A 25520-nucleotide genomic window follows, 5' to 3' on the forward strand; every position below is an offset into this window, starting at 1 on the left:
GTCAATAAATGGAAATTACAAAGCAAATCATACTAGGATCCAATATTGGTCACTTAATAAATTTTTTCAAGTATTTTATTTCTCTATTATTATAAATTATAATTTTAAAATTAATTAATTAATAAAAAACTTACATAAGAGAAACGTTTTATCCTCTTCAAACAAACTGTTAATTTTCCTTATAACCATACAAAAAAAGAAAAAAGAATATACTTTTTTCTTTTTTATCTCTCTTCTAAATAAAATATAATGTATATTCTATTTGAAAATTTATTTTTCAAAAAAATATCCAATCAAATCATACAAACATAAAGAGAAAAGAAAATTAAAAAAAAAATCTTTTCTTTTTTATCTTTCCCCTAGATAAAATATTTTAAATTATAATCAAATATAAAAATTTTCAAATGTCTCATTATCATATATATTTTATTAAAAAATAACTTTAAAAAGATAAAAATTAAAATTTTGAAATGTTTAATAATATATATTAATTAATGAAAAAATACATAAAAGAAATATTCTATTCTCTCCAAATAAACTCTCAATTTTTACTACAACAATACAAAATATATTTTTTTTTTCTTTTCTATTTGTCTTAAATAAAATATTATTTATATTCTACTTGAAAATTTATATTTTTAAAAATATATACAATCACATCATACAAACATAAAGGAAAAAAAAGAATATACTTTTTTTTATTTCTCTCCTAAATAACATATTTTAAATTATAATCAAAATAAAATTAAATATTTAAAAATAAAATATGAAAATTTTCAAATATCTCATTATTATATATATTTATTAAAAAATAAATTTTAAAAGATAAAACTTAAAATTTTGAAATTCCTAATTATCTATGTATTTATTTTAAAAAAATAATTTTTATAAATTATATCCAATCAACTAATAAAATATAATTTTATAATTGGTCGTTACTAAGGTTATTTTAGGATATTTAAATTTTATTAAGGCGCTATCAAAAATCTCATTATTTCCCCCTCTTCACACATTTTATTATACTAATATTTTTTATAATGTGCATTGCACGTTATCAATGCTCGTTATATTTTCATTTTTATACTCTTCTAATTTTCATATTAAAAGTATACATTTTTTTAGATTAAAACTAATATAATTGGTTGATTTATATTAGACTTTGTCATATAAGCTACTTGCAATGCTTTTTCTTGTGTACTTCATTCTATTTTTATTTAATGAAGTGGTCTCAAAATAAAGTTTAATCCAATCTCTATTCTAATCCTGCGGTGCCTAATTTACAAATGCAGATTCTTAAAATCATGATAAGTGCGCAAAATGAAAATCAAGTCATCATTCAATCACCAATCCCTTGCATTCAATTCCTAATCAATATCTATATATAGTTATAATGAAAAATAATAATAAATTATATTTTACTTGTAGGTAAAATAAAAGAAATGAGAAGAAGATCTGAATTGATAATGGTAATCATTTTTACTATAATAATAGTATTATTTACCAAGTGTATTAGAAAAAGGAATATATAAATATACACGTAAATTCTTGAAATCTAAAAAGTGACTCAAACCAAAAATATATAGTTCTAGTTTTTTTCAATTTCATAAACGCTATTTTTTTTCAAGTCAAATAAATTTAGGAAATGAAAGAAAAAAATCAAGAAAATTAAAAATCCTTAATCAAGAGGTCATCTATTTATTGCAAGGAAAATATAAATCTCTTACTAAATTTTCAAATCAAACAGATTTAGGATAGAAAAGAAAAAAAAAATCATTAAAATTAAAAATGCTTAATTAGGAGGCCATCTATTTATTGCAAGGAAGATATAAATCTCTTACTAAATTAAAGTAATAGTGATTACAAATTAATTCAATAACATAAAAAAAAATAAAACATAAAAAATTATTATCAATAATAAAACTCTTTTAAGAACTCAACATATAACAAGAAATAAATTATATTAAAAAATTATCAATTTGAATTTCAAAATCAAACTCTTAAAATATTATAATTTAATAAAATTTGATGTTGATGGTTAAAAAAAAAGTCAAGTTAATAAATGAAAATTACAAAGTAAATCATGCTAGGATCCGATATTGGTAAGTTAATAAATTTGTCCAAATGTTTTACTTATCTATTGTTCTAAGTTGCAAATTTAAAATAAATGAATAACTTAATTAAGTAATAAAAAAACATTACATAAAATGAACGTTATATCTTCTTCAAATAAACCCTCAATTTTCTCGGCAACCATACATAAATAAAAGAATATATATATTTTTTCTTTTTTATCTCTCTCCTAAATAAAATATTATGTATTACTATTTTTTAAAAAATATATCCAATCGTATCATATAAATATAAAAAAAAAGAGTATAATTTTTTCTTTTTTTATCTCCCTTCTAAATAAAATCATTTTAAATTATAATCAAAATGAAATCAAATATTTAAAAAATAAAATATAAAAATTTTCAAATCTCTTATTATAATATATACATATTTGTTAAAAATAAATTTAAAAAGGCGAAATTTAAAATTTTGAAATTCTTCATTATCTATATGTATTTATTTAAAAGATAATTTTATAAATTATATCTGATCAACTAATAAAATATAATTTTTTAATTAGCTAAGACTAAGATTATGTTATATTCCAAATTTCATGGATAGATAAACTACCTATAGATATAGATATATATATTTTTATTGAATTTTATTTTCTATTTTATTCAAACAATAAATGTTACATGTATATTTTTCAATAAATAATAATAATTAAATTCATTGTTTTAAAAATAATTATAACCAATCAAATTAAATATTTAATAAAAGTAAAAATAAAACATATTATATTCTTATCATATTTAACACGTACCTTAAATAGTTGGGAAAATTATTATTTAGTCCCTCAGGTTTTACATAATTATCCAACTAATCCCAAGGTTTCCACTAATATATAACTAGTCCTTCAGGTTTAACTTCATCTAATTAAAAGGTCCTTCCGTCCGAAAAGTGAGTTTTTTTCCGTTAATTGAAAACTAAAAAACTAAAACACCCTTCCCTCGCTAATATATTTCAGATTTTCTGATCCATTACTAACCCTCTTCAGATTGTCTCATCCGAATAATACTCTTCGGCGTTCTTCTGCCTCTGTCAAACAACCATTGCTCGTGCTCGGTCAGTTTCAGCCAAAGATCTCTCCAGTTAACCCAGCCCGAATAATACTCTTCGGCGTTCTTCCAAAGAATCTGCACCATCAACAACCTCATCCATGGCGGATGCTTCAAATTTAGCATAGCTAACCCAGACCTTCAAATGCTTTGTCCAGTCCAATAGTCTCTCATAAAGTTGTCTAGTTCTGTCATATTCACCTTCGGAGATCTCAAAATCAATATATGCCTTCCACAACAACTCTGGCATGCCCAAGGCTGGCTGTGCTATAGCAAGTTCAAAAATTGCTCGTGCTCGGTCAGTTTCAGCCAGAGATCTCTCCAGTTCTGCGTATTTGCTCCAAGCATAACAATTTTCTGGTGTGCACTCTAAATATTTCTCATAAAGCTTTCGGCAACGGTCAATATTACCAAGTTGCAGCTCTATTTCGATATATTTCTTAAAGATCTTATCTTTGGGAGCTTTGCCAATGGCATTGCCTAAAATTTGTCGAGCACCTGCAAGATTCAACTGCCGAATTTCAAATTGGGCAGCTAGAAGCCAAATCTTTGCAAATGAAAACTTCTTATGAGGAATTAGGTTCAGGCACTCCCTATAAACATCCCGTGTTCTCTCAATGTCTCCTGCATCCAGTTCTTCATAGAGAGCAAAATTGATCCACAAGTATATGTATCTCTGCCAATATCTCTTCTCCTCAGCTGGCGGCACATTAGCGATTGCATGCTCATGAACCTCCCTAATCCTCTCCACAGCCCAATAAATATTGCAATTTTATAGGGCATACGTAGGACATACCTAATTCAGTACTCCAAACGTAGCAAAACTTAGGACATACCTAAACATAACACAATACCAAAAAAATATCTTTAGAAATACAAAATTAATATTTAGAAATGATAAGGTGTGTTAATTCCAAATTGAAGAATGACTGGTGCAATTAATCAGTTGTAAAGAAGAAAGCCGAGGTATTGGAGAGTTCAAAGAAGTGAAGGGAGGGGTGTTTTAGTCTTTTAGTCTTAAATTAACAGAAAAAAATCCACTTTTCGGACGGAAAGACCTTTTAATTAGACGGAGTTAAACCTGAGGGACTAGTTATATATTAGTGCAAACCTTGGGATTAGTTGGATAATTATGTAAAATCTGAGGGACTAAATAATAATTTTCCCTAAATAGTATAATATAACCAATCAAAATCAGATTATCTTTATTTTTTCAATCAATATTATTAAAATTTTAAAAATATTATGTTCTTTTACCACATTTAATACATACCTTATTTAGTTTATAATATAATTTTTTAGTTTATCCAATAGAATTTGGATTGAATTGGAAGTTTTTAGAATAGAAAATCTTGATTTGAAATTTTTGATGTTGCCCCTAATAATTGATATGTATTATATTCTCGTTCTTTTTTTAAAAAAAAATATATAAAATAAAATAGGAGAGAATTATTATTTTATCCTTTTATTTTGTTAAAATTATTCAAACAAAAAATTAACCTTTAATAACATAAAATTAAGACCTGTTTTTCAACGTGGTTAAAGGACTTAAATTTAATAGCCAAATTTTTTATAAATTTTAACAGTTATTTATTAGTTAAGCAAATAAAATATTATAAATAAAATAGCATAAATAGTACATAAATAGTAAAAAAGATGAAAATAGTAGCATATAAAATTTTCCGATAAAGATTTTTAATATTATATAATATTACTGTTACACTTTTAAGGTAACATATTAAATTATATATAACATTTTAAATTTTTTTCACGTTGCACAACTGAAATTTTTTTTTAATATAATTATTTATATACAGCATATATTTTTTTCTTTTTTTTTCTCTCTCACCTAAATAAAATAATTTAAATCATAATCAAAATAAAATCAAATATTTAATAAATGAAATATAAAAATTTTCAAATATCTCATTATCATATATATTTATTAACAAATAAATTTAGAAAAGAAAAGACTTAAAATTTTGAAATGCTTAAATATCTATATGTATTTATTTAAAAATTAATTTTTATAAATATATCCAATCAACTAATTGGTTATGACTAATGTTATTTTAAAATATTCTAAATCTCATTAAGGGTGATATCAAAAATCCCATTATTCCATCTATTTGCACATTTATATATAGTATAGATTTTAGATAATTCTTCTATTAATTTAGTAATTTTTCAAAGTAGGTTGAAAAAAGATATAAAAGAGATAGAAAGAAATACCAGGCAAATAGTAATATTTAACTACAACAGTATATCTATAAGACCCTTTTTTTATTTTTTTGCTTGTTATTGATGAAAAAAAAATACAAAAATTATAATGAAAGGAAGTTAATAAGTTCCCACAAAACACAAAAGCCATTAAATTAATTTTTAAAAATAAAAAGAATATAACACTAGAACTAAATAATATTTCACCCTAGTTAGCATGTTAAAACAAATATAACAGAACCTGTTTCACCCTAGTGCATGTGAAACTCAGCTCAAAATAATTTTAATGACCTATAATCCATACATTTAACATCTCTTGTTTCCCCAATGGAGGCTCAAAAACACCCACAATTAAGGGTGGCCATATTACGGTTTCGGAAACCGGAACCGTCGGTTCGAATCGGTCCCGAACAGTAACTGGAACCGGTGAGAACCGGATTGGAACTGGATTGGAACCGCCGGTTCCCCATCCGATTAGAACTGCCAGTTCGAACCGGCGGTTCTTGACGTTATAAACTGTCAGTTGTGTTTTTTTTTTTTTTAAAAAAAATTTGTTGTGAAATCTCTTAATTACCCCTCCCAACAGCCATAAACGGCTACATAACGGCTAGTTTCAAGGGTATTTTTGAAAAAATAATTTTTTGGATTTATTATAAATACCTCATTTCATTTGCAAATTCATTACAAAAAAATCTCTACACTCTCTACTTACTCTCTCTACAATATACTACACTCTACTCTATATTATTTTTCTCTACTCTACAATCTCTCTTATTAAGTTATTATTCTCTCTAATTTTTTTTATTCAATTTTTCAAATTATATCTTATTATCATATAATGGCAAGTAGAGGAAACTCAAATTCGGGTAAGGGCAAGGAAAAGATTGGAGAAACACAATATTCATCTATTCCTACAAACGACATCTATGATTTCACCCCCAACCAATTTAATTTTGAGGGACATCCAAATGAAAATTTGGAAATTCCAACTCAAAAATCTGAATTTAATGAGCAATTACAAGAAGAGGAAGAACAGAGTAAGAGCAACGAGCACAAATTGTTGGAAGAGCAAGACAAAATTCCGACATATTCGCCATTCATTTCACGAAAAAATTCAAAAGTGAGAAAATGTACGATGTAATTTGCAATTATTGTGCAAAATCTTATAAATTTAAACAAGCGGGCGGCTATGGATCATTTTGGAAGCATTTGGAGACAAAACATCCAACAAAAATAGGAGTTGATCGGTCTCAAATACAAATTTCCGGGTACGCATCTTGTAACCTTTCTTTATTTCAATATTCTGAAAAATACAAAAAGAAGAATTAGCAAAAATGATTTCTATGGAACATTTAGCTTTTAGTTTTGGTGAAAAAGTAGGTTTTAATAATTATTGTCAAAAAGCTTTAAATCCTTTTGCTAAAAGAGTGCCAAGAAATACTGTAAAACAAACTATTATTTTTTTATATAATAAAGGAAAAAAAGAGTTAGAACAAATGAAAATTCGTGTTTCAATTTGTTGTGATATTTGGAGTGATCATTGGCAAATGCATTTTTATATGGCATTAAATGTCATTGGATTGATGATGATTGGAAAATTCAAAAAATAATTATTGCTTTTTCGTGTTTTTGATGATAAACATACTACAAATAATATTTATAGAATAGTTGTTTCAATTTTAGATGAATATAAGTTGACAAAAAAAATTTTTTCAATTTCATTTGATAATGCTTCTGCTAATACTAAATCAATTATTGAACTTAAAAATATTTGTGAACCAAATATTGGTGGAAAATTTTTTCATATAAGATGTGCATGCCATGTTTTAAATTTATGTGTACAAGATAGTTTAAAAATTCTTGAATCTTTTATTTCTCCAATTAAAAAAGCTATTTCATATTTATGGGGACATCCCCAAGTGATGAAAAGTTGGGCTAAATTTTGTAAAAAAAATAATAAAAGACCAAAACGTTTTCCAAAGGATGTCCCAACTCGTTGGAATTCAACATATGAATTACTAAACGAGTCTTTTTCTTATAAAGAATTATTATGCTTTTTTGTTACTAATAATATTGAAGATATTAATTTATATCCACAAAATTGGGATAGTTGTGCAAAAATTTTAGATATTTTAAAAATTTTTAATGATGCTACCTATAAAATTTAGTGGGGTTTATTATCCCACATCTCATTTATTTTTACCTATGTGTATTAATATTATTAGTGCACTCCAAGAATTTGAAAATGATTGTATATTAAAAGATTGTATTTTTTCAATAAAAAAAAAAATAGTTATCTTATTTTAAAAATATACCACCCCTTTATCTTGTTGCTATTGTATTTGATCCTAGATGTAAAATTGATGTTTTATGTGATTATTTGACTATTTATTATGAAGTATTAAATCTTGATGTAGAAGATAATGTTAATATAAATGTAGTATTGCATGAAGTTAAACAAAATATTATGCAATTATATAATGAATTTGTTCAATTTTCTAGTTTATCTACTTCTAATTCTTCTCAATCTAATATTCAACAATTTCCAACACAAAGGGTAAGTGGTATTGGTGTTGCTCAACAAGTTTTACTACAAAGACAAAAAAGAACAAGGGAATCCAGTTCTTTTTCTGAATTTGATAATTATCTAACCACTTCTTTTGAGTTTGGTGATGATTATGCAGATACTGATTTTCCAATTTTAGATTGGTGGAGTCGTCACGTCAATACTTTTCCAATACTTTCTTTAATTGCAAAACAAGTTTTAGCAACTCCGGTCTCCACTGTTGCGGTTGAACAAGTTTTTAGTGAAAGAGGAAACATACTTGATCAAACACGATCTCGTATGACACCCGATTCATTAGAAGCACAATCATGCGTGGATGATTGGAGCAAGGGCGAACTAAGAGCACAAAAAAATCTAAAAGAAAATGAAAATTTATATGATTTATACGTTGGGGAGAACATCAACCGATGGTGCAAATAGCGATTAAGGTAAGAAGGGTGAAATTGGTATAAAGTAAGTAAGAACTACGTGAGCTTTGATTCTTCTAAACCCTAAGAGGATGCGTAGACAACTTAATATTTTTTTTTAAAAAAAAATTAAGTTCAAGCCTTTTTTTTTTTAAAATTATATTCAAACTTTTTTAAACAAAAAATAAATTCAGTTGAAGAATTTTTTTTTTAAAAATAATTATGTTCAAGTCTTTAAAAAAATAAATTTAATTCAAGAATTTTTTAATTTTTTAGGTGTATTTTTTTTACAAATAACTTTCACAAATTTATTAAATTTTGAAAACCGGTCTTCAAAATTTAAAATTTAAAATTATGCGATTCGCCGGAAAACCGATCGGAACCGTCGGTTTTGTCACCGTACCGGAACCGAAACCAGAATCGGAACTGCTGGGTTTGGTTCCGGTTCCAAACTAGAACCGGAACCGTGGCCACCCTTACCCACAATATAGCATACCAACAAGGCTTAAGCCAATTCCAATTTGCGGGTGAATATAATGACTAACACATTGAGGAACTTCAAAATTAAGAACATATGAGTGAATATCTACTGCCACGGAAATTTTAATGTAATCAATTTGAGGGAAGATTTTCCTCTGCAATATCATCATAATGACTTCAATATTCTTCTTGAAGAATAGCAAATATGAAGATACTGCAGTAAACTAAGCATCGATATGCCTAACCAACTTCATTACAAATTCATAAGGCCCTTCGTCCACCGGTCAAGATAGCAGTGTATCTCTCCTGCCAGCAGCAACATTTTGTTCACTCTTTATTGGTGGCAACTCTGGGAGCACCCAAGTTGGTGCATCATTCAGCCAGAGTGCTTCGCCAGTTTCTTTGTGCTTAAAGTCAGGAGCTTTCACATTTCTCTGAATGTTGCAAATGGAGAAGCGAGAAAGTTAATAGCAAACAAAAAATAAACCATATCAATGATTAAATCAAGGCTTACCTTATTTAATCTGTTGTCCCACCATTTATTGGTGTTTTCTACCAAGTTCTTCCAAGATTCATCCCCTAAAACAAGCCAGTATAGATAATTTGAGAAGTCTAAAATATCTATCTAAAGCAAACAGTACATAAAACCATATCGCTAATTAGAAATTCTAGGGCAAAAAGATGTGGAATAAGGATGCCAATCATCCGTTTAATAATTTATTCCTTTCAACCACCTGCACATATCAAACATCAAATGTATGTCCAATATTAGGCTTATATAAATATCAAATTACAAAAGAGTTAATCATGCACACCAATGTAGCTCGCACTTGCACGAGTTGATTTCATTCATAACTACGCTGAAAATGAGTTCAGTGCTCATTAGTAGGCACAATCATGTTGAGAAGTGGGAATTTTATTAATTAAGTTTTTGGAGGGAAATTTGTACTTCTGTTTTCTGATAACAGCTAGCTATGACAGGATTCACGGGAAGTAAAAGACCTTGCAAAAGCGACCTAAACACCTGAGAGTTTTGAGAATGGCTTCCAATAGTTTTTTCAATCTCCACCTCCTATTTTCACTGGTGAAAACTACCAGATCTGGTTTGCGAAGAACCTCTGTAATTATCCATTGTTTAGCCTTTAAAAAAAAAAAATTAATACATACCATTATCAACTTTCTTTTTTCTCTTTTAGTAACTTTTATCCTATATCAAGTTACTTTTATGTCAATAGACACAAAGGAAGGGGTTTTGGATACATTACACTTGCAGTGTGTTCAGGAAAAAATTGTAAACAACGATATCTGAGTAGAGTATAAAGAAAAAAAAAATCCAAGATTCAAATATTCAGTATATTCTTATTCCAATTAATTTCCCATCTTCTATGATAAAAAAATATTTCAACTTATTAATAAACTCTCAGTGGTGAATGAATAATTCCAAAAATACCTTCCTCTTTATTGAAGACTGAAAATTTATTCATTCATAAAATATAATAAAATTAAACTAAAAATGAAATAACATATAAATAAATTATTAAAAGACAACAACAAATCATGGAATAATTTGCTAGTCTACCCCACATTTCATGTTCTCCTTTGCTTAACCCTAACAATCAAGAGGTCATAACTTCTATGATTTTGTAAAATATTCAAAAATTTACTATTTTAATAAATAAGATATGATTTATGTATTTTAAAAGCACCATAAATACTACCAAATAGAAAGAAAATAGAAGATTAATGAAATAGAAAGAGAAGAATAATAGAAAATGTAATTAATTAATGTCCTGATATATTTTTAAGAGAATATGTGATGTGGTATTATTTGATTGGGCTAGTCTATGGATGATGTGGTAGATATAATCTACCTAATAATTTCTCCAACAAATGGTTGTAATGCTAGTGACAAATCTGACGATGATGTTTGTAGAAAGAAGTGTTAAGAATTAATTGTAAATAGAACTCTGTTAGGAATTAGATTCCTAATAGATTTATCTTGTATGTGTATATATATATGCATCCCTACTGATGAAAATAGAGCAAGAAAATACTTTTCCACATTAAATACACATGGTATCAGAGCCTTTGGCTCGTTAAACTTTTTTTTTTCCGTTTCCGTTGAAATTCCGGCGGCTGTCAGTTTTGGTGACCATTCTAGGGTCATTGTTTTGTCTCGCTGCCCACCTTAGAAGCTTCTGCAGCTGCCGACCGGCGTTCCCTCCAAATCCGGCCACCGGATTGCCGATTCTGTTTTCTGCTACAGTACCACGTGCCGGCTGTTTTCGACAATCGAAAATAGTCCTTTGGCTTTGTTTCCAAGTCAGCAGTCTACTCAAGTGGTTGTTTTTCTGATCCCGCGAAGTTTTGGTAGGGGCGTTCTCAGTTTTTTCAATTTGGCATTTCAGGTTACTTTTTGCTCCTGTTTGCGTTGAAAGACTATGTTTTTTTTCTTTGGGTATCTCTTTCTGCGTTGCTGGTAGGGTCTTTAGTTTTTATTAGTAATGGATCCTGAACCTACAGATTCTAAAACTATTATTACTGAATTGATCCCAGCAATGAATAAAATCACAGAACATAAATTGAAAGAAACGAATTATTTAGATTGGAGTGAAACAATTAGAATTTATTTGCGGAGTGTTGAAAAAGATGATCATCTAATTGATTATCCACCAACTGGTGACACTAGACAACATTGGCTCAGGGAAGATGCTAAGTTATTTCTACTGATTCGCAATTCTATTGACAGTGAAGTGGTTGGATTAATCAATTATTGTGAATTTTTTAAAGAATTAATGGAATATCTTGAATTCTTGTATTCGGGAAAAGTTAATCTGTCTCGTATGTATGAGGTCTGCAAAGGATTTTATAGAGCCAACCAGCAAGATAAGCCCCTTACAGCTTATTTCATGGAATTTAAGAAGATTTACGAGAAACTTAATGTTTTATTGCCTTTTAGTCCCGATGTTAAGGGTCAACAGACCCAGCGAGAACAAATGGCTGTAATGAGTTTTCTTGCAAGTCTTGCTCCGATTTTTGAAAATGTCAAATCACAGATTCTTTCAGGCAGTGATGTTACCTCTCTTCAAGAGACTTTTGCTAGATTGCTACGTACTGAGGGTTCTCATACTCCTTCCCCTTCTGATAACAGTGCCCTTGTGAGTCACAATCAGGTAGCTAGGCAGCCAGGAAACAGAGAAAGAGGAGGAAATAACCGTAGTAATGGACCAATTACTCGGGAGGCAAGTATTCTTATCTGCCATTATTGCCATGAACCCGGTCACACTAAACGGTATTGCAAGAAATTGATCAATAAGCCACCAAGGGTAAATATGGCCACTCAAAATTCTGCAGTTACTTCTTCTGATAACACTAACAATTTCTGCTACGGAGTATGCTAAGCTCTCTAGATACCATTCTTCTAATTCTACTGATTTCGTGATTGCTGCTGCTGCCAATTCAGGTACTCCTTCATGTCTTATGTCTACCTCATCAAAGTGGCTCATTGATTCTAGTTGCACAGATCACATGACAGGTAACCCTAGTCTCTTATCCTCATTAAAAGAACCTTAACAATTTAATCGTCATGTTACTCTAGCTGATGGGTCCACATCTTCCGTCAAATGTATTGGCACTGCCAATCCCATTCCATCTCTTCCATTATATTCTTTTTTTTGCTTGCCTCATTTTTTGTTTAATCTACTGTCGGTTAGCAAAATTACTCGTATACTGAATTGTTGTGTTAAATTTTATCCCACATATTGTGTGTTTCAAGATCTTTTGACGAAGCGGATTATTGGTAGAGGACATGATTTTGGTGGCCTTTATCTTCTGGATGAACATGTTTCGTTATCTTTGACTTGTGCTGGTGCTCTATCTCCTCTTAAGGTTCATTGTCGTTTGGGTCATCCTTCATTGTCTACTTTAAAGAAGTTGTGTCCGCAGTTTCAGTCTGTCAATTTTAGAATGTGAATCTTGTCAATTTGCCAAAAATCATCGTTTACCTTTAGTTCCTCGCGTCAATAAACAGGTTTGATCCCTTTTTGAGTTAGTTCATTCTGATGTTTGGGGTCTATATCCTGTTATTTCTAAAACTGGCTTTCGGTATTTTGTAACGTTCGTGGATAACTATTCTCGTGTTACTTGGTTATTTTTAATGAAAACTCGCTCTGAGATATTCTCTATTTTCTGTTCGTTTTGTGCTGAGATTAAAACTCAATTTAATACCTCTATTTGCACATTGCACAGTGATAATGCTAAAGAATATATATCTAGTTCATTCCAATCTTATATGTCACAGAATGGTATTCTCCATCAAACATCTTGTGTTGATACTCCTTCCCAAAATGGGGTTGCAGAAAGGAAAAATCGACATCTTCTTGAGGTTGCTAGGGCACTTTCATTCCAAATGAAGGTCCCCAAACATTTTTGGGCCGATGCTGTCTCTACTGCATGTTTTTTGATTAATCGCATGCCTTCTTCTGTGCTTAATGGTGCAATTCCTTATAATGTTTTGTTTCCTTCTAAGCTTCTTTTCCCCATTGAACCTCGTATTTTTGGTTGTACTTGTTTTATTCGTGATGTTCGTCCACAAGTTTCCAAATTAGATCCAAAGTCCCTTCGTTGTGTTTTTCTTGGGTATTCTCGGCGTCAAAAAGGTTATCGTTGTTTCTCTCCCGATCTTGACCGTTATATTATTTTTGCAGATGTCACATTTTTTGAGAATACTCCTTTCTTTTCCTTCTTCTATATATAAGAGTGAGGGGGAGGATGATAAGTTTTTAGTTTATGCTATCCAGCAATTTCATAACTCTCCTGCTCCTGCTCCTATTCCTAAACTTGCACCTGCTCCTGCTACAGCATCTGCTCTTATTCCCGCTCCTGCACCAGCATCTCCTCACCCTCGTTTTGAATAGGTTTATTCCAGGAGACCAGAAACTCTTAACTCACTTCCTTCACCTGCCGCTTCAACAGAAGATCTGGCTCACTCCACTCAACCTGAGCCTGTGCCATCCACTCCCCGATCAGATTTTGACCTTCCCATTGCTCTTCAAAAAGGTAAACACAAGTGTACCTATCCTATTTCCTCTTTTGTCAGTTATGATCACCTTTCTTCTTCATCTCGTTTTGTAAGTAACCTAGATTATGTCTCTATACCTAAAACTGTTATCCAAGCTTTGTCCCATCCTGGTTGGTGTGCAGCAATGAAAGAGGAGATGGCTGCCTTAGATACTAATGGTACTTGGGATCTTGTGCCTCTCCCGGCAGGTAAGAAAGCTATTGGTTGTAAGTGGGTTTTCACCGTTAAAGTGAATCCTGATGGGTCTGTTGCTCGTCTCAAGGCTCGATTAGTTGCAAAGGGTTATTCTCAGATTTATGGTCTTGATTATTCTGATACTTTTTCTCCTGTCGCCAAATTATCTTCTGTTCGTTTATTTATTTCTTTAGTAGCTACTTTTAACTGGCCTTTACATCAGTTGGACATTAAGAATGCCTTTCTTCATGGGGATCTTCAGGAGGAAGTTTACACGGAGCAACCACCAGGCTTTGTTGCTCAGGGGGAGTCAGGTACAGTATGTAAACTTCGAAAATCTCTTTATGGCCTAAAACAAAGTCCTCGAGCTTGGTTTGGTAGATTTTGCAATGTGGTACATCAATTTGGCATGCAGAAGAGTGCTTCTGATCATTCTGTATTTTTCAGAAGTACTAAGATTAGTTTGATTCTACTTGTGGTTTATGTTGATGACATTGTTATTACAGGGAGTGATTCAGCCGGCATTAAATCACTCAAGTCATTTCTCCAAATTTAGTTCCAAACAAAAAACCTAGGATTGTTGAAGTATTTTTTGGGTATTGAAGTATCTAAGATTAGTTTGCTTCTGATCATTCTGTATTTTTCAGAAGTACTAAGATTAGTTTGATTCTACTTGTGGTTTATGTTGATGACATTGTTATTACAGGGAGTGATTCAGCCGGCATTAAATCACTCAAGTCATTTCTCCAAATTTAGTTCCAAACAAAAAACCTAGGATTGTTGAAGTATTTTTTGGGTATTGAAGTATCTAGGTGTAAGGGAGGCATCTTTTTATCTCAAAGGAAGTATGTCCTTGACTTACTGAAGGAAACTAGAAAGTTGGGTGCCAAGCCATGCAGTGCTCCAATGACTCCTAATTTGCAGCTTTCATTGATGGTGAGCTATTTGATGATCCTGAGATGTATGGAAGGTTAGTGGGTAAATTGAATTATCTTACAGTAACACGTCCAGATATTGCTTACTCTGTGAGCGTCTTAAGCCAGTTTATGTCGTCTCCTACTGTTATCCATTGGGAAGCTTTAGGACAGATTTTGTGCTACTTGAAAGGTAATCCAGGTCGTGGCCTGCTTTACAGCAATCATGGGCATTTGGACATTGAGTGTTTTTCAGATGCAGATTGGGCAGGTTCAAAGGTTGATAGAAGATCAACTTTAGGATATTGTGTCTTTGTAGGTGCAAACTCGATATCGTGGAGGAGCAAGAAACAAAATGTGGTCTCACGATCGAGTGCTGAATTAGAATATCGAGCTATGGCACAATCTGCTTGTGAATTAATTTGGATTTGTCAGTTGTTAGAGGAAATTAGCTTCAAGTCATCCTTGCCTGCAAAGTTATGGTGTGATAATCAAGCTGCTCTTCACATTGCATCAAATCCAGTATTCCATGAACGAACAAAACATATCGAGATTGATAGTCATTTCATTCGAAAAAAGATACAACAGGATGTTATCTCTACAGGGCATGTTAAAACAAGTGAACAGTTAGAATATATCTTTACAAAAGCTCTAAATGGACCTCGGGTGGATTATCTTTGTAACAAGTTGGGCATAATTAACATCTATACTCCAACTTGAGGGGGAGTGTTAAGGATTAGTTGTAAATAGAATTCTGTTAGGAGTTAGATTCCTAATAGGTTTATAGTATCTTGTATGTGTATATATATATGTCCCTATTAATGAAAATAGAGCAAGAAAATACTTTTCCACATTAAATTCACAAGAAGCATGCCATACATTTTTATATAGAGTATTCCTCTTTAAAATGTGCATAACATTGTTATTTTGTAAAATACAAAACTTCTAGAGAGAGAGATTATATATGTATATATTTGCAAACACCTTAAGAAACCTTGACCATAAAGTTGAAGGGTGTATCAACATTTTTCCTTATACAGACACTGACCTTTGAAAAAAAAAAAAAAAACTAAAGCCATATATTCACTACATGGAATGGAGCGGGGAATAGAATCTTAATTTTCCATTTCATTGTTCACTCATGTAAGTAAGGAGGGATAATAGGAATAAGGGAAGAAATAATGAATCATTATTCCCTGGAGGGGGGGTTAGAATAGACAAGAAATAAGCTTTTTTTGTCTAAAAAACCAAAATATTCCTTCTTTTTTTTTTTTTGACAAAATTAGTAAAAAAAATGCCCTTCTCATTTTGGTCTTTTGGTGATTCCCCATTCCACTCATGCCCTCATTACTGTAATGAAATAAAGGAATTGAATTAGAATTTTTATCCTATGCTGCATACCAAACATAGAAATAGGAATACTTATTCCCATTCTTATCCATTCCCTTGTGTGTATCAAACAAGTAGCCTGTCTTACTAATTCCCTTGTGTGTATCAAACAAGTAGCCTGTCTTACTAAATTTCATATGCGAATTAGAAGTGCAGGCAACTTGTTGATATCATGGCATGTATTCAACAGAAGGCATCATACACTTGAAGCTCTAGATCATATATACCTAATTCTATTCCCCCTCTCCCAATACCAAAGACAAGGATGTACATCCCAATTTCCAGTACTTCAGCAATCCAGAATGCAATGGTACTTATTTTGGACTGCCAAAGTTGGAGATCCATTTCAGTTTTCAATTTGAAATATGGCTATCTTTCTAGAAAAATGGGGAAGAAAAAAAGGAGATGAGATCTTAAAAAGGCAAGAGCAACTGAGAAAGTTCAACTGTATAAGAATGGCACAAAATCAGATTTTGTTGGAGAGAGAAGAATAGGGATAACAGATAAGAAAACAATGGAAAGGAGGGTATTACTTACTCTCTAGAGACTAGCATTATTTATTACTCAAAATTAAGTTTTAATAAGCTAGTGTTGTTTGGTTTGAAGGTATTAGAAGGTAAGGTTAAATATAAATTACAAAAGTATCTTTTCATGAAAATTATTATGTAAAATATTTAAATTGATTTTTCAAAAAAAATATTTAAATTGATTAGATTTATTTTTTATAAGATATTAATTTATGAACACTTCAGATATTTAAAGATGTTTTTTAAGAAGGCTACAGGTGAGAAACAAGAAGAAAAAAGAACAAAATTAGAAAAGAGATGAGTGGGGCAATTTGGAGTTTCTAAAAAATTAACAAAGACAATATGGGAAATTCTTTCCAACACCTCAAATCAGTGGGTTGGAAAGGGAAAACCCCCAAATAACCTTCAAAAACTTTCTTTTAAGATATCCCTCCTCCCAAACAACTAAAAAAACTCAACTTTACGTTCATTTACCTTAATTTCTCAAGAACTCTCTGTCCAAACAGTAACTAGTAATAGACTCAGTACCTGTCTATTACTGCTGTCATCAGGATGTTTGTGGGGTAGCTGAACCATGTTTGACTATTTGTAGTGATGTAGCAATTGTAGAGCACCATGCCAATTTTAATGCATTACCTGCTAATTTTATCTATAGCTTAAAATAAATAATTTGCAATTCGCTAATTCATTGATTCAGCAACCTCAAACATAATTTCCCAGGGGTTACATTGACTTGACAAGTATTAGTTGGGTCTTTCTTAATTTAGATGTTATTCAGGGTAAATATAAATTACTTTTTTAATAAAAAAAAAAGAACATTTTTGTAGTTAATTTAGCAATTTGGCGTTTATTATGATCAAAACACCAAATTTTTCTCTACCATTTAATTATGCTATTTCACTTGTTAAGAAATCTAGATAACAGAAAATAACGAAATGCTTTTAGCTGTAAAATTTAGGTATGGAAAACCTCACGACCTAATAATTATAATTCATGTACAGCTTTACACCAACTAGGCAAGGCAAAACTAGGCTCAAGCCCACACCAAGTCAGATGGAGATTGTACAACACAAGTTTCGGCATTAGGAAAAGTTTCCATAACAGATAATAGTTGATACATTTTTAGTTCTCTCTAGTATCTATAGATAATGGGTATATGGGAGAAACCTTAAACATTGTGTCTTGTCGCTGTATCTTTTTCTTTTCTTTTTTGTTTTCCCTCCATAGTAAGAAGAAAAAACGAAGCAAGCAACTCTTTGCACAGAGACACATTGCTAAACCACTTGACATCTTTGTGGCATGTCTTTCTGTTCTTTATTTTTGTCTATCATTGTTTGTCTATTATGCTATGCAGATATTATTTTTCAGCTTAAGGTAATATACACATGTTAGGACATTGTTTGTACCTTTATGCTTCTTCACTTGTTTTGACCTAGGAACTTGTACATCAAACTCCATCTTTTCAAGTTCTGACAAAATCCACGCCGGTGCCCTATTAAGCCAGAGAGACATAGAACCATCCTTGCGTTTGAAGTCAGGATGCTTTGGATTTGTCTGTTTAAATTAGAAGAGTTTATTCAATAACAGATCCTCTAATTTAAGGGCTAAATTATCAGTAAGATACAATCAGAAAAAGGAATCATCACCAATCCACTAAGTTTACTATTGCGGTAATCCCACCATTGCTTTGGATTATCAAGAAGGTCTTTCCAGGAATCAAATCCAAAATCACCATATTTCTTCACACTATCTAAAACATTAGTCATATAATTCAATTATCAGAACCAAGAATAAAATTACACAAGACATGCAGCATAACCTATAATATAAAATGTGCAATGCAATTGAGAAAACATAAAATATGAACAGCCTAATAGCACAAGTAAGGTGATAAAAACATATTAACATGAGCAAGAAAAGATATAAAACAAGTACTTACCATAATCCTTTAAGGTCTTTTCTTTTTGTTGCTCTGCATTTTGCTTGGGTGAAAAACCTTCTTGTTGCCAACACCCATGGCTTTTTGTAATTTCGGAAGATACTTGGACAAAGTTGATATCACGTACCATAATCTAGCATGACAACACCTTGAATATCAATTGAACATAATTAGAAAGTCTCTAGTATGCATATCTACCCATCAATCTACACACATTTTTATTACCAAGCTCTGTAACACGTGTATCACACAGAAAAGGATCTCATTACTGTATAACACAACACTAATGGCACCACAAACTTAGCACTCAGGTTTGTTAAATTACAGAAGAGATCAAAAAAAAAATATCACGTGCTTCAGCACTCGGACATTAAAAAGACAGATCTTGTTGAATCATTTTAGTTCAATGTGGTGTTCATTGTCATTTGGACCTAAGATGCAGTTAGGCTTGAGCATTATCCATAAGGTGACTATTTGGATGGCCTTACGGGATTATATTTGTACCATGTTAACAAACTTTCTTCCTTTTCAAGAAAAGTTCTACAAATAAAAAATAAATAAAACACAAAGAAATATTGTGTTTCTTTTCAATGCCAATTAAAAAAATATAATTGATAAAGCATTTGATTTTGTACTTTTATGTTATTGGAATACTATTCAAAGAAACTTTAATGATATAGGAAACACCCATCTTGGGAGCCCTAAAAATATTGCATTCATCTATTATTCCCTAAACTTTGATTGCTCCGTAAGCTCTCAAACTTTTCACTTTTGGTTTTCACATTGAAAACCAAAATTGATGACTTTGTTGATTGCAAAAGTAGAAGTCGTGAAAAATTCATTAAAGAAGATTTAAAGGCACCTAAACAATTTTCATTTTTTTTCAAAATGGGTTACAAGAAAGAAAAAAATGTTATCTTTATGCCCTCTAGCTTTTCAAGTTTTATCTATTAAATAGTGCAATTTATCGAGAAGCAGAAAAAATCTAAGTAATTTGTTAACTATGATCAATGAATCTGTCATAAGCCTTACTTTTGCCTCAACAAAGTCACTAATGTGAAAAAGAAAAGTTCAAGGACTTAATGTGGAGCAATTAAAGGTCAAGTGCTCAATAGGCAAAACATGATAAATTCAGGGGGTCTCATAATAGTTTTTAGTCTTTTAGATATAAGTCAATAATACTGTATGACACCAAAATGGCACAAAAATTTCCTTTCCCCTCAATTGCTGAGGCACTTATATGAACTCTTCATGTTTATAAAAAAGGGTTTTCTTGCATAACACCATATTTTAGTGCAGGTATCAGGCTGATTTGAACAATAATAGAGAGAAGCTCCATAAAATCACATCTATAGCAGCAATTTACTGATTTCTAGGCCATATACATCATATTAGCCTCATATGGCAGTTGAGAAACCCAACTTGCAGCAACATTCTATAGGTTTTTAAGTAAAAGGGGTTTTTCCCAACCATCAACAACTCAATCTTTGGCCACCACTTGCCAAAATCTAACTGAAAATTATGCAGCTTCACATGCATTCTCCTATTACATCAAGTTCCAACATGTAGAAACCACCATTATCCTATTCAAAATTTAAACGTCATTCAGAATCATCATAGACACATTGAAAAGCAAAGCTTGGATCATTATTAGGACTCTGGTTACAATCATGGGAAGGAACATATGCTACATCGAGGTGCCATCTTATATCTAGCCTTCATTTTTCTCCTACAATTTCAATGTGTTCATGTTACAGAGCTGCTCTATTTGCTGTTGTTCTTCGAGTAGTTTTATTTAGAAATACACTTCTTTTTTTCTCATGTGTAGCTAACAAGGTGGGAAGCAGTTTCTTTATTGGTGGGTGGTGGTTAAGCAAGTTCTTTATTGTAATGGGCAGTTTGGGTTGTTATTGTAGTGGCCAATGGAGTAGTTAACAGTCTTTAGCTTTGCGTTTACTTGTTTAAAAGACTGTGGATTAATCAAAGATGTAAGCTGAATATCATAAAATTTAGAGACTGAGTTCTCTCTCAACAAGCCCTAACATATTATAGGTTTCTCTCTTAATGAGCTGTAATTCTATATTTAAATCAATCAAATATATCCACAACTAGATCCAAACTTGGGGGCCGTAACATTTTTGTATTATAGCAAAAAGTTATGGGTGACTATAATCAAAAGCAACTTGATAGAATTCTGACCTTATTCCTAGAGGAATAAGCTGCCAATAAAGTCCGACAAAAACCTAATTAGTGTTTTTTCTAATTCAAAACAAACATCAACAGTAGAAGGGAGCAATCATAGTTGAGCAGCGTAAGGACAAGGTCTAGTAGGTTCATAATCATTTGAGGGTAGTGCCATCATTTCAAAATTCAAAGTTGAATTTTCCTTGTTTCAATGACCATGAGGATCCTTTGGGATGGCTTAGCAGATGTGAACATTTCTTTTGCAATGAATAGACTTCAGAGGAGGAAAAGTGAGACTAGCTTCCTTTCGCTTGGAAGGAATTGGGAAGAAGCAATTTGAGAATGACATAGAGGAAGTACTAGAGGAGTCATTTCGTCCAGGAATAATTAAGTATTAAAGCACAGTAGAACCATTGAATTGCATGATTCAAGGAATCACCAAACAGCTCCTTATTTGCAGCAATAATAAAGAGTGATAAGGATTTTATTTGTTTCACATTATTATAAGTTGAAGATTATATGCCATCCATCCTTTGTGCTTGCGGGCAAGCGCCTTTTCGAGGAATGTAATCTTATGAAGTTGTAGTATCTACAGTATTTTGTTGGATTATATGTTGTTATAACGTTTTGACTTGTGTGTTTCTTGTGTATCTAAACATTTAATTAGGAAGACTTGATGTAATTAGAACTAGGCACAAATATGTTTATCAATGGAAGGTTGATGTATGGATTAAAGATAGGAAATTACAGAAAATCAATTTTCTCTTCCTCTCTTCACTGTCAATATTAGAGGTGTGCAAAGCTTGCTCAAAGGGTATTAGATTTTGTCGGTTTGGACCAAATGGTAAAAACCGATCAAAACCAACTGGTTCAGTTCAAGTCAATTCGATTCAGCTGTCAATTTCAGTTTGGTTCGGTTTTGATAAGAAGAGTTCGATTTTACATTTTTTTTTGCCTTGGTTCGGTTCGTTCATTTGCTCACTCTTAGTCAATATGGTACCAAAGCCTGCCAGTGCCCTAACAGGCCATGAAGGTCCTAGAGAGTCCTTCGAGGCCCATTTAAAAAAAAGGAGGAAAAATAAAAAGCGCAAGATGACAACCCACTTACATAAAGAGGTTGCACTTGGAAGATGAGGACCATAGACAAAATGAAGGACCAAGGAGCCAAAGAGAGCTAGACCCATACGAAGAAAGCTTGAGGCAAATTGAATATTGGGCCCAATGAGCTAGGTCTGGATCAATCCATATAAAGACCGAGTGACAATTGGACCTCAAAAAGAAAGCCCAACTCAGTTGCACTTGAGGGGAGTGTTGGAGAAGATAAGGGACAAAAAGTTCCACATTGGAAAGAGATGGAAAATTGAAGGCCATAAAAGTTGGATTAGTCCAAAGTAAGGTCATTTAACAAGAAGCCCGCCAACCTACAAGGCCAATATTGGAGATCAAGCCTACAATGGACTAAAATGTCCAACACTCTCAACTAAAGAAATTATCGGCTCGTGAGTTTGAGATTTTAGGGGCTTATATACTTTCTTGGTATAGAAATTGCTAGATGTAAAGGGATTTTCATCTCTCAAAGGAAGTATATCCTTGATTTCCTATAAGAGATTGTTATGTTGGATTGTAAACCAAAGATTCTCCTATTGAGGCTAATCACAAATTGCAAGCAAGTGAAAGTGACTTAGTTGACTTGGATGATATCACATATTGGTGAGAAGATTGATTTGTCTTCACATACTAGACCAAATGTTGCTTATAATGAGAGTCTAGTTAGTCAATTATGCATGATCATCACAGTTCTAGAACCTATTTTCGCATCTTAAAATGTTTTAACTCTACACTTGGAAAAGGATTATTCTTCTCCAAGCATGATCACCTCAAGAAGCCTTTATATATGTTGATAAGGCTAGATCTCTCAATGATAGGAGATCAACATCTGGTTATTCCACTTTTATTGGTGGCAATCTAATTACTTGAAGGGGTAAAAAATAGAATGCAGTGACTTGTTCAAGTGCAAAAGCAAAATATAGAGCCATTGCTCAAGGTGTTCGTTGTGGATGAGGAAGATGATGGAATAAGTGTGAGTGTTAAGAAGGGAAGGTTTACCCTTGTTTTGTGACAACAAGGCAATTATTAGTAATGCACCAAATCCAATTTAACATGATCAAACCAAGCATATAGAGATTGATCAACACTTTATAAAGGAGAATATTATCCAAAGTCTCTTGAAATTCACACATATGACCTCAAATAATCAACTTGCTGATGTGTTTACTAAAGGGCTTAATAGCAAACACTTCCAAACTTAGTTTGCAAGTTGGACATGTCCAACATCAATGGACCAACTTGAGGGTAGTGTTGGATTGAATCCTGTAATATTTGACTTGTGTATGCCGTTATTTTTACTTTTTGTGTTACCTGTATATCTAAGCATTTAATTAGGAAGATTTGATGTAGTTAGAAATAGGCATAGATATTTGCATAAATACAGGCTTGATATATACTATGGATTAAAGAAAGAAAATCTACATATATATCCTCAACTCTGGTAGAGTGTGTTTTTTGTGTCTATATATGCAACTACACATGTAAATATGCCTCATAAAATATATCCTCATGCCTATAACTAATAACCTTACCAGGAGTGGAGTTTGACCCTGAATTACATCAATAGGAGGAGTTGTACTTAGTTGTCCAGCTATGTAGATATGATCATTTTTTTTAATGTGGGAAGCAGCCACATGAGCCAAATCACCTTCAAATATTATTGGAATCCTGATATATTAAGAAATGAAAAGTTAACTAACTGCAGCACCCAATAAAATGAAGTGAATAATAAGAATAATATCAAAAAACAAAATCAACCATGAGAATCCAATTAAAACTCCCATTATACCACCAGTTGATAATAAATAACAATGTCCTAAAATACTAAAACAAAAAATAAATAAATAAATAAAGAGATACACAAGTCCAAGCTATTTTACACTTAAATAGCAAAAACTTGAAAACTATAAAATTTCGCTTGTAATGGTAGTAAAAGACAAATTTTCAAACGAGACTAGAAATTCAATAATCAAACAGTTTTTAAACCAATGAAACAATCTATTGTAGGGGTTATACTTTGAAACAAAAAGGGTAAGACAAGTAAGCTCATTAAAACCAATAGAAAGAAATTCAAACTGCTTTTCAATGTCAATGAGAATATCCAACTTCACTTAACAAAGAGTCATATTACAAAGTTCTGCCATCAATTCAATTTAAGAATTCAAATAAATTTATAATCATTTCCCTTTTACTTTAAGCTATGGTTATATTGACTGTCGACCAAATATGCAAAACCAAAAAAGGACTTGGAAGTCGAGGTTAGACAAAGGCATTTCCAATCTTTTGAAACGTCTCTTATTCCTTAGTCTCCCAAAGAGGGATTAAACAGGAAGAACTTCCCCTGTCTCTGTAAAGAAGAACAGCCCTACAAGCACCTAAGATATACGCATTAACTCTAACTAGTAACCAGGGTGTACTGCAAATAATGGAGTCACCAACAAATTGTCTACTATAAAAGAGAAAATAAAAGAAATTACCAGAGAGGAGTACGAGAAGGAGAGCTCTGCTGGGAGAAGACAGTGGTAGCCCAATGGTTCCCATCAGGAGAAGTAAGGAATTCAACGGGCTCAGTTACATATCCAATCAAACTAATGGAATTGGCAACTTTGGCCTGAAATGGGATCTCCCTGGGTTTTGGCCAATCGGAGGATGACGGCAGTGAAGGTGATTTCGGTATGGATATCTCGGATGGAGTAGCTCTAGTAATAGTAGTAGTAGAAGAATAAGAAGAAGAAAATGAGAAAGATGATTGCAGCAGGAATCGTAGAGGGTAACTGCCAGTCCTTCTCGATTGTGCAATTGCTCTACACAGTGAATTCATGGTACACCCACGTCGAGCAACAGCAGGAGGAATTCCGCGCTGCTGGAGAAAAGCTTAGGTCTTAAACCCAGTCGTTTTTTTTTCTTTTAATTCTCCTTTTGTTTTTTTTTTTTTTTTTTTTTTTTTTTTAATGCTAGTTCTTAAACCGGGTTGTGAAATTCGCAAATGTTCTATTTGCCCCGTTTATCTTTCAAACTAGGCGATATTCCGTTATTATATTATGATACTCTCTTATAAAATAATATAAAATTAGAAAGAGAAATACAGGGAGAATAGAGAAAATAGAGAGTGAATAGAAGAGTATTCGTTATTATTGATAAAAACTCTTATGTATATATAAGTGCAATCCTACTAGAAAAAGTAGAGTCACACACAAATTAGATGATAGAATTCTCACTAATTACTAATGCGGACTCTCTCCTCGCCTCCAACGTGCCTCCAACCACCTTTCCACTTGTTTCCGGCCAGGTCAGCGGCGACAGCGATAGTGTTGGTGCCTTATTGCTACTGCCGGTCATTTTTAACAAAAAAAAATTTCAAAT

General features: G+C 31.7%; 2 protein-coding genes across 2 annotated transcripts; both read right to left on the bottom strand.

Annotated features, from left to right (window-relative positions):
* Positions 1–2912: 2912 nt before the first annotated feature.
* Positions 2913–4014, bottom strand: LOC105643758 (uncharacterized). The gene is made up of 2 exons (XM_089724384.1): positions 4007–4014; positions 2913–3913 (listed from the first exon to the last, which is right to left on the bottom strand). The coding sequence occupies exons 1-2, from the start codon at positions 4012–4014 to the stop codon at positions 3205–3207; spliced, it is 717 nt and encodes a 238-aa protein (XP_089580510.1). The 3' UTR covers positions 2913–3204.
* A 4913-nt stretch (positions 4015–8927) lies between these two features.
* Positions 8928–25087, bottom strand: LOC105643752 (protein OSB2, chloroplastic). Its single transcript, XM_012228950.3, has 7 exons — positions 24635–25087; positions 23690–23825; positions 18867–18999; positions 18574–18677; positions 18334–18481; positions 9358–9422; positions 8928–9277 (listed from the first exon to the last, which is right to left on the bottom strand). Exons 1-7 carry the CDS (start codon positions 24976–24978, stop codon positions 9128–9130), a joined length of 1080 nt encoding a protein of 359 aa, XP_012084340.1. The 5' UTR covers positions 24979–25087; the 3' UTR covers positions 8928–9127.
* Positions 25088–25520: the final 433 nt, after the last annotated feature.

The sequence above is a fragment of the Jatropha curcas genome, chromosome 7 (genome assembly GCF_041381405.1).
Source record: "Jatropha curcas cultivar XTBG-Jc1 chromosome 7, XTBG_Jcur_1.0, whole genome shotgun sequence".
In the NCBI taxonomy this organism is placed as follows: domain Eukaryota; kingdom Viridiplantae; phylum Streptophyta; class Magnoliopsida; order Malpighiales; family Euphorbiaceae; genus Jatropha; species Jatropha curcas.